The sequence below is a fragment of the Diabrotica undecimpunctata genome, chromosome 3, assembly GCF_040954645.1.
Source record: "Diabrotica undecimpunctata isolate CICGRU chromosome 3, icDiaUnde3, whole genome shotgun sequence".
NCBI lineage: Eukaryota > Metazoa > Arthropoda > Insecta > Coleoptera > Chrysomelidae > Diabrotica > Diabrotica undecimpunctata.
This window is the reverse complement of record NC_092805.1, coordinates 4,691,153-4,702,358: the sequence shown is the minus strand read 5'-3', so window position 1 is coordinate 4,702,358 and position 11,206 is coordinate 4,691,153. Positions and strand designations below refer to the sequence as shown.

Below are 11,206 nucleotides of genomic sequence, written 5' to 3'. Positions count from 1 at the left end.
TACGATTTATATAGTATATTTAGCTGGTTTATGTCATACTCAATTGAATATAATAATATTAGTTCTTACTTTCTTCTGAACTTGTTGGCCATACACCCACAAATAAGTTTACAACAGAAATAAAGCTTTTGTAGTACTCATCGAATAAAATATACTCATAAATTAGGTATGGGATATACATCTCCTCGCTCATTATATTCTTACACAAACTGACAATATTGCACAAAGCGCAGAACTAATTCTGCTCGTATGATATCAGTGACTCAGTGAAGTAAACGCAGAAAGTAACCATAGCAACACTTGAAAAAATATCTATGATTGTTCATTTAGAACATGTACGTAATACTAGGAAGAACCAGAGCGGATTTTTGTGCCTTAATACCATAGACTTAAAATATAAATAGACTGTGCGTTTCATCAAGCAAAGTAAAGCTTTCTTAAAGTTTTTTCCTCTGTCTCTTTGTACGGAGATGAGAGAACTGGAGTGGTTACACCTTAGACAAGGAAAAAAGAGGTCAGGTAAGCCCATTTAATAAACTTTCACAAAGTGAGTCCAGTTTCGATGTGACCGCCATACTTTGGTGTCTGTAAGTTGCCCATTACTACCTCTCGCAGGGTTACCAGGTCTACTTATTTTTCAGTAGATCTACTGATTTCAATTTAAATTTACTGACCTACTGAAACACTATATCGATCTACTAAAAAATATTGTAATGATGAAATCATGTTCAAAAAATGATCATTATATCAGTCGTCAATTATAAACTTTGGAAAAAATCCATTTATTGATATATATCCATTATTCTCACTCTACTGAAGAAATAAAATATGACCTGGCAACCTTTTTGGTGCCGGTTTAGGTATCAGTCAATTCCATACAATTACGCGCCCACTCTCCTTGTCTAAGGATTACACCTTGTACTATATGTATATGCATTTTAATAGTTAGATCGCGTACAAGAGCCATATACTATATAGTTTTCTAATAAATTGTTTATATTCATATGAAAGTGGACTTTGATAAGTGCCAAGTGACTCCCATTTGACATCAAGACGAGAAAGAGAGAGAGGGTAAAAATAAAATAACGAGCTAGAGGAAATTAGTTGAGAGATCTTGTTGATATTGGAAAGTGCCGACTTGCTCAGTCTATTTTATATATAAGTCTATGGTTAGACCGATCACAACATGACATTTTGTTAAGAATATCATTAATCAACAGATTCATGGAAAGAATATCGTCGTTACTAAATATGTGAAGTAATGGTTCTTCCTAACAAGTGATTACTGTAATGAAGTACCCGAAGTGTATCTTTAATTTTATCAAATACTCAAAGTAAGAGGTCATAGTTTAAAATAAACAAGTTTGTTTTATTTGGGTTATTTACAACAGTATTTAGGCTTCTTTTTTCAGTTAGAGCTGTGGCAGCTGTGAAATCTCCGCATATATAATCGAACTTTTTGTTTTGCGACAATTTTTTATTTTATCTTGATAGGAAGGAAACATTTTGTTCTCGGTACAACAACTGTGTTTCATTTAATGTGATTTTTAATTTCATTCGATTATTTTTTACAAACTTTTGTAGGATTTAATTCAATACAGTCATTGTCAGGTACATTAACTATTATGTTCTGCGGCAACGACAGCATGGATTTCCAAATAAATTATTAACTGAAGACCAGAGAGGATTAAAAAAAAAACAAAAGTCCAAAAAATCTGTCTGTTACGTGTACTGTTACAATAAGTTTTGGAAATTAATAAGAGAGGGCGTTACTAGTAGCCTATATGTTTTTGCTATGCTGGTACAGTCTACATATGAACGTATGTGAAGTTTCATTTTAATCTGTCAATTCATTCTTTGTTTACAAGCCGTTTACAGTATATTTTACAATGGTAAAAATCAAGTATCGCGAAGTGATTGAATTTTTATTTTTGGAAGGTTTAAAAGCAATGGAAATGTATGAAAGAATGTTGAAAGTGTATAGCGGCCACTATACTACTCGCGAAGTTGATCAAGTTCAGCTAGTACGAGAGTGTAGACAGGTACTCCATGCGACTTCGCGTTCTACTTCCGTTCTGTGTCGGTTTTTCGCGTAAGAGTCAAAAGGGCCCGAAGTTCAAATACGTGTAATCCTTTACAAGCGTAAAACCGTAATTAAATATCGATAATTGGTAAGACACTGAAAGAAAAATGTTGAAACAAAGTGGTAAACCATGGATAACATTGAAATGGACGAGAACGACTTAGAAAAATTCACCAAAAAGCAATGGCATAACTAAAATTACGTTGATAAGACTTTTTGTCACCATTGCTGCTAAAATTTGGTGCATAATAAGGCAAATAAGTCGTTTTTTTTCGAATTTTTGAAAGAAAAATCCTCATAAAATGCCCAACGATGAAAAATCTTGAATCCAAGAATACATAACTTACTTCCTAAACAGGAAAGCCAATATAGTCGAGAAGAAAAAAGGAATCTGAAATATCCCAACGGAAAAAAGCCATCTACTCTTTTAATGGCAATAAACCACAAATGTAATTGAAAATGTTATATTTGACGTTTTTTATATTCTGCAACCAGCAATTTTATCTTTTTTATATAAGCAACATCAAAACGTAGCTTATTGCCGACAGAGTTTCAAAGATTCAGGTCAAATTACGCAGATAGAAGAAAATCCAGATTGAGTACAAAAAGTTATTTTTACCACTACGGAAGATGTCTCCACAGCTCATTGTACCAAGACCTTGATATGACCAGAAGAATCTAGTAGTCAGTATTTAGCAAAAAGTCCGGTCGCGTTGAAAAATTAGCAACCAAAGCAGAGTTGGAAAATTGCTGCGTTTAGAAAAAAAAATTGATTACATATTATGTATAAAATGACCGCTTTCCGTTATGTATAAGTTAGTTTAGTCTGTGAGTTTAATTCTCGTTTGTAATATAAAAAAATAGTCGAAAATAAAGATATTGGTTAAATGTTGAATTAATAGTTTTTTGTTGTTGTTAAAATGTTTGTAATATAGTGCTATAACTAAAGTAACAATTTTAGATAATCTCCCATTCTCGTAAAACAAAAAAAATCACAAAACGTCGCTCGAATATAGCTACTTATCAAATTAGACACTAACTCTTTTTGACTTTCTGGAAAACAACATGACCCAAACACCGATATTTTTTCAAGTGTGTAATTTAATCTCCCCCAAAATTCCATTTCGTTTATTTCAACTCTTTTACAAAGGATTAACTCAATTGTTAAGATAACAGTTCATGCTCAAGAGGAAATATTTTTAATGTCCACAAACAATTTTCGTAAACCTACGGACACGGTAACAATTTGCTGCAGTGAGGTGTTTTAGATAATTATTCGATTAAATGAAACTTGTTTGCCAATATTTCTTTTAGGATTTGCATAAAATTTGGAATGTTATGTATATTTTTCTAATTATTTCATCTTGCAGTGTAATTATTTTTCATAAAATTTAGAATTACGTAGTATTTCACGATTGCAAACAGTTTAAATTGTCTTTAACTCATGTCAGAGGAAGGGGATATCTGTAGCTATCTGGTGCGTTCAAATACGAGCACTATTCCAAAAGTATTCGGGCTTCGTTCAAACTTCGCGCCCTCTGTGGGACACTAGTGTAATTATTTCTTTTTGAACTAGAAATAGATCGCATTTATCAAAGGGAACCATCTTGATTCGTAATAAGCTTCTGTTTACAGTCTTTTTTGCGTTCGTCTTCTATTTTTACTCGAAAAAACTGATGAGGAAACGCTTAAAATGATGCAAAGTCATTGGAGATGAATTAATGAGCAATTTACAGAGAAATAATGCTTCTGGTTGATCTTCAAACAGCGGAAGATATCTAATGTGCGAAACTGTCGCTTAAGACAATTTGGAAATGTCGATGATAAAAATATGCCTAATCGTCGTTTAATGGCGTGGGAATTGAGAAGCATCATTGGTAGTCCGAACGCGAATGACTGTTAAATATCAAATTAATCTTAAAATTTTTCACGATATACCAGAAGATTTGCCCTGAACAACTTGGCAATGCCGATAATGATGAAAATATGCTTACAAACGTCATTATCAGTGACGATTCATGGTTTATTGTTATGATCCCATGCGAAACATATTGCGTGACGCAGTAAGAACTTTTTGGGCCAGCAGCAACTGGATCTTTGTTAAAACGCTAGCACATTCATCGACTCGTGCAACAATTTGTGGCAAAAGACAAGGATACATAACTCTTACAGTCTCCGTATAGTCCTGACGTGACACCATGTGATTTTTTCATGTTTTCAAAACCAAAAATACTACTTAAAGGACAACATAAGGATGATTCAAACGAAGGCAGTGAATGCCATTACAAAAACTGAATTTCAGAACTTAAAACACTGATGTGAGGATGATTCCGAAGTATGCCACACCAGTAACTGTCTCCTAAATGTCATTTAAGAGACAGAACTGAAACATACAACCTATTGGCATGCAACTGTGTCAGTTACTGCCATATGAATTCTCACCCACTACAAAATTAATTTTAAATGTCCAAATAAACGTTTCTGTGCCAACTGAAATTGATAAGTGTGTTTGGGCAAGGACAAACTACTGAAGTGAATCAGATGCGAGCATTTCGTGTACCGGGGAAATAGAAAAAACATCAAAAATCCTCAGTACAACACTGTAGTGATAGTATAATTTCTGTCAACGGTATTAAAAACAACTTGAGATCGCTGATAACATTATACTGATTGTGAGTAGTCTGTAAGAGCTGCAGAATTTATATCAATCTAGAGTGTAACAACTACGCTGCAAGAATTAAACTGAATACAAATAAAATAAAAGTGTATGAGCAAAAACCTGACGAAAAAAAATACGAGTGTCACCGATTGGCGCCAGCTGCATTTTACGCGTTCCTTGTCACTCCGATGTTAGTGGTACGTTTCTACAAATACCTGTGAACCATGATCACTGAAAGCGTTAAAGGATTGTAAAATTATGTTTTTATGGAGCAAAAAATTTAACAGTTACTTAAAAGCTCTTAAAAAATTGAAGACCTTTGAAATGTGTGTTCATCGCCGAATATTAAATATAGGATAGACAGTATTAGGTGTCCAGGCCATAGAAGAATATCTTGGTTAAGGAATCTACATCAATTGTACGGACAGAGCACGCATTCGCCCCCAATCTCGTATAAAACATGAAACGTGAAAAAAGGAATAAAAAGAATATGCAAATTCCAGGTAATACGAAAATAAAATATGTATATTCAATAACAATAAAACTAATATTAGTTCCGTCTTAAAAAAAATGTATAAAAAATCTAAAAAAACATTAGTAGCGTGTCTATCAATTTACTGTGTTTAATTTCCACCGATGAAGACGTAAATACGAGTGGCACCGATTGGCGCCAGCGACACCACGCGTTCCTTGTTGGCTCCGATCGGTGTCAAATCAGTGTTTGGTATATTTTTTTACATCCATTAAAACAATGACTTCAATTATTTTCATTTAGACCTCTATTAGAAAGTCAATGCATGATTTTTATTTTAGAAATAGGACTGATAAGTTTCCAGTGTTCACTGCTTTGCAAATTACAACAATCTTCTTCACATAATTTGCTTTAATAAAAGTACAACACTATCGCCGTTATTTCTAGTAGCCAAAGCGTTTGTATGATGATGCACGGTCCCAAATGTACATTTTTATAAAGAAATGACACATAAACAATTAATTTCTATATATATATATATATATATATATATATATATATATATATATATATATATATATAATATATTGTATATATAATTTTTAATCACAAGTACTATTAACATCCTTTAATCCTATAAAATTAAATTATTTTGCTAGTTTTACTAGGTTTTCCTGCAACAATTAAAAAGTTGCTTCATAATTTTTTAGTTATTTAAATCAAGTTTAAACAACTTCAAACAAATTGTTTGCATGATAGTTTTTTTATAATACTGAATCAATTTTATTTTATTTGGTCACTTAAAAAATACGCAACTAAAAATTATACTATAGTGCACTATAATAAAACAAATATAGTCGCCACTCAAGGTCAAGGTACGTCAAATGAAAGACCTCAATCGGGATATCGATTTTGGCGCACTCTTCAATTTGGCTAGTGTACGGTTCCTGATATAATTGAAGAAATCGCATAGATCGGTAACCTAAAAAATTAGAGAGAGAAAGCAGATAAATCGAGGACAGTGAAAATCCTCAAATTGCGTATGAGTATTGTGTGCGCGTAGCAGTTCAAAATTTAGCCATTTAAGCAGCATATGCTGTCACTTTCGCTGATGAAACTTGGTGTATGATTTTTAAAAGAATACTTCGAAAAGATTTGTAGATCGGTGGGTGAAGACATCTCGAGGAGAATTATAACAAAGTTCAAGTGTTGATAAAAGGGGAGGACATAGTTAAATTTGTAAAATCTGGAAAACTAGTGTGGAAATATGCCCGGAGATACTCCGTACGTCTTGTACGAAAGAGTGGAATGGAGATGTAGATCAAGGAAGCGATAGCTGCAGACGTGGAGCACAGTTTGAGAGTGATAAAGGACAGACAGTGGAGATTGCTACGAGGGGAGGAAATAATTATATGGAGATCTGAATATCGTGGTGCCTATCCAATGGACACCAGATTTTTTTTGTTCAATAAAAAATATCCGTGCCAGAATAGGTTAGAACCTGCGAATCACTAGAGTAAATACTCGGTAAGTTGATGCTTTGCACATGGTCATGCAAGTTGGGTCTTAGAGGTATAATTCGTGATTTTACAAATCACTTCAATGAATTATACAAGCTACAATGATATAATCGATGAGTTACTCTTTAAAATTTTATTTTATCTTGGTTTTATAAACTTGTTGCTTATATTTGGTTAAAATATATGTAAAAAAAGTAATATTAAAATCGTATTTATCATAATATAAATAATAATAAAATAAAAATATGTGGTTTATATACACTAAAAGTTCTCTTAAGTATTTTGCCGATGGATAGCTTCATTAGTTGATCTTTAATCTCTTGTTGCCTGTAAGAATATTTGAATTAACCACCTGTCCATTGCAGTATCAGCGATTTTTGAGTCCTTTTGGGTTTATACTTCCTTCCAGTGGTTTGTTAACTAACTTTATAAAAACGTTTTTGCATTATAACATGATCCATTGTTTTTAATAATTCATATCAAGCAGGGCTTTCGTTTTTCTTAACTTTCATTGAGTTTCTTACACACGTGTCCTATTTTCTTTATGAAAATAAAACTTTTATGTTAAATTCTGTATGTTAAGATATTTTATTCGAGCTATAGTCTCATATATAGACCACATTTTAAGAGGCGACAAATATAATCTTCTAAAAACCATTTTAATGGAGAAAATTGAAGTCGTAGCGACTTGCATGATATCAGTATAATAGTAAGAAGAGTAGAAGGATCCCTACTCTTAATCCAACCAGCATGAACGTCTACACGCTGCATAGTGAACCACACCAGGAGATCAGGAACGGATGATTGGTGTGGATTCGTAAACAAAAGGCTTTTTTATATAATACACTTTCACAACTATTAATCAGTTAGCGGTCACCTGCAAGGTAACCTCGACCGTTGGTATACGCAGGAAACCAATGTATCTTTGAATAACGTCATCTTTTATTCATACTTGCTTGCTCAAAGTCTTAATTCCATAAACAGAAAGTAAGTAATCAAAAGTTTTAAACGATTATTTCTTAAAGTGCATCCCGATTTTCCTGTAAAAACTTATTTTTACTTACTTCCGGTGTATCCAGGAAGAATCTTCAGTGTGTTCCCTTTGTTAAAACTTTCAATTTTAGTAAGAATATGTAGTATCCAAATGTTAAACCACCTAATAGGTAAAACAAATACTTAAAAAAATTGTTTATAATCGAGAAGTAAAACTGATTTACACTGATTTGAAGATATGTGAAACCAATTCACGGACGAAATTTTGATGATCGCAAGAGGCTGAAGTAAATATCACATATGAGGCTTATAAGTTATTCTATATTTCGTCATAACCAAGCCTATAGTAAACATTGTCGTTATCAACAAAAAGACACGCGAATACCAGACGAAGCTTATCTGCATAGGGTATTGTACAAAGTTGCTTAAAAAACTTGCCGACAGGTGGCGTTAGTATTAAACATAAACTGTTTAAAATATTTTTAGTCCATTGTAATATATATAAATATTATTAATATAAGAACATTTTATATAAAACACTTGTGTAATAAAAATACAAAGAACTATGCAACATGATCTGCTGTTAAAAACAAGCTCACTGAGATAATTGGGACCAAAACAATTTAAAGGAGAACAATGGGAGAATATTCAAGAGATACATCAATCATGTGCTGTGGTGAAATGTTGGCAGTAAAAGAGAGTTCTCGAAGCATACTTGTCACTATAGAAACGAGTTTTTGTAGATCTATAGAAATATCGACTCAAGACAGGACAGGCAAAGTTATACAATAATAGATACGATAGACAAGTCAACTTTAGAGACTTTAGAGATCAGTGATAGATAGAGAAATATGGTAATTAGATATAGAACAAGCAATGGATCTGATGAAGACTCCAAAAAGAGAATCGAAAGCTTGACCTAGTAAAATTCGACGCTGTTCACTCTGGAAACCGAGTAAGTTTGGTGTTAGTTTTGATAATAATTATATAAATGAACATAATAAATAAAAATCAATAGTTTATTGTGCAATAAATTAAACAATCTTCATTGGAATTTTATAAACGTCACTTCGGTGGACTAGTCTGAGATATATCTTCCCACAAATGTAGATTTTCTTATGTATTTTCATGGTTTATTGGTGAAAAATTCCTTTGAACGGGAATATTATTTTCTTTGTAGGGTTTCATAGAATTTTACCCATGTTTTTGAAGAAAACGCCTTCATTCTTTGATGTTTTCTTATTCGAGGAAGCTTTCCTGACCGTTTTCCATTGTCTTGCATCATTATGTGGTATTACTTCAATTAAAAAGACTTCTATGAATGTAATAACACAGAAAAAAATACTGAAAATTGGAAAAAATTTCCATTTTCTGATGGAAAACACAGAAAATTATAAAACTTGAGATAAGTAGTATTATGAATAGGTTTATCGAGCAAAATAAGTTTTGGGAAACTTATTCATAGTTTTAGCAACTAGTATATAGGGGAAAAATAATATAACAAAAATTTTATTATTCTTTTTTTAGTTTTCTTGAAAAAATTTTAGTTTCATAATTTTCTCCCTAACTTTTAGTGTTGAATACGAATCAATTAACAGTTTGTGTATTTGTTGTAGTTTTGGCTGAACTAATCCTCTAAAGGACAGACAAACTACACAAAACCAAACGATTGACTTTTCTTACCTTTTATTTCATCGAATTTTTTTTCGAACAACCAGGATAGAAAAGCAATTTTATATCTGGTCCCTTTTAAAGATGGAAATATCGCAGAGCAAAAGATGTGCATTAACACTGTATATATTTGATTTAATTAAATAATTGTAAACTGTTATCTCAACAATATAAATAATCGCATAAAACGTATAGAACAACACTAAACAAAGATCGGTACTTCAAATTAGATTATTTTTTGAAACAGATTTGTTTAAAAATTAAAATAAAAGCGAGACCCATACGTGGCGTTCCCCTTCTATCGACATTTCCTCAACATTCTTGCTGTTTAGTCGCTGTATTGTTTCTGAAGCCCGGTGGACTGGATATCTGTGAATTTATATCATTGCTAAACCAATTCAGATTCTGTTGTGAATTTATATGTGAAAAATTATTGAAATTTGGCTGTAGTTGTTGTGTGAAATTTGAGAATGCGTTATTTGTATATTCGTACGATCGAAGTGGCGGGACCCCGCCGTTTTGTTGTATCTGTTGTTGAGTACCTATTTGTGATAAATTTGTATAATCTCTAAGATGAGGCATATTTGCTAATGGATAATGACGGCTAGATGATAAAATCGCTGGATCTAATACCTTCCAATCGTTACATGTGTTGTTTATATCTAAAAGAAAAAAAATTAATTTACTACAACATAGTACAAGTCGCTAATGAAATTAAATTATAAATATTGAAAACAGTTAGTACTGCTGTGCTAAACCTAGAGGCGGTAACCAACATTTGACAAAATATTGGCAAAATCGATTCAAAGTATTATTCTAAAATTTTAACCCTATAGGAGTGTGTGAGTGTGTGCACTAGCTAACATTTTTTTGAAGCGAAGCTTTTATACTGGCGTTGTATTTTACTTTTTTCTCTACAGTAAAATCCTGAGGCGAGCGTCACGGAACTAGCGTCACCAGATGCAGTCGCCACGAGTAGCGTCATGGAATAGCGAGTCTTCACATCGATTCACTACTCTCGGTCATTTCTAGTCATTATATATTTACTCTAAGCAGGTTTAAATTAAAAACTACATGAAAAATACATAATAAAGTATTATACAAAACAAAAAAATAACAAAATAGAGACATTAAAGGAAAAGAAAAAAATTAAAAGTATTTCTGCCAATAAAAGATAGTAAAACAAACGTAAAAATAAAAGATCGATACTAAAATTCGATTCGTAACGATTCTCGAACGTCAAAATTCATCAAAAATGTCAAAAGTCATAAATGTCATCCCATCCAATTAACCCTCCGTTAGTCGCTATCGGTGCTCAAAGAGCGCTATAGACAACATTAATTACAATATGATAACTGCAACAAAAGATTACAGAGTCTTGCAAGTTAAAAAGAAACTATACTATTTAAATAAATATGGGAAAGATTATGTTGGATTCCTGGACATAATGATATCAAGGGAAATGAAATAGCTGACAAACTGGCAAAGATTGGGGCTGAATTAAATATTCCTGCTAAAATTCGATTAAGTAACTTGGATATCATGCCATTATTAAAAAATAAAATATGTTCTATGCATCAAAATAATCGGTTGAATTCTTTTCAATATAAAGGCAAGTGGTATAACAACATACAAATTTTTTTCCCTAATAAACCATGGTTTGACCCAATCCCATACATAGATAGGCGGCATATTACTACTATTATTAGAATGAGGAGTGGTCATTGCCTGACAGGAGTACATTTATATAAAATCAACATTCGCGATAACCCATACTGTGAATGTGGGCAAATGGATACACTAGAACA

At 32.3% G+C, this 11,206-nt stretch overlaps 1 protein-coding gene across 6 annotated transcripts in view; it reads right to left on the bottom strand.

Moving 5' to 3' along the window:
- The window catches only part of Cnot4 (CCR4-NOT transcription complex subunit 4), a 65,787-nt gene continuing 54,581 nt past the window's right edge, over nt 1-11,206 (bottom strand). For all 6 annotated transcript variants that reach the window (XM_072525125.1, XM_072525124.1, XM_072525120.1 and 3 more), the window contains one exon: nt 1-10,060. In XM_072525125.1, coding sequence (XP_072381226.1) covers nt 9,711-10,060 — 350 coding nt within the window. In that variant the 3' untranslated portion in view covers nt 1-9,710. The remainder of the gene's footprint in view (nt 10,061-11,206) is intronic.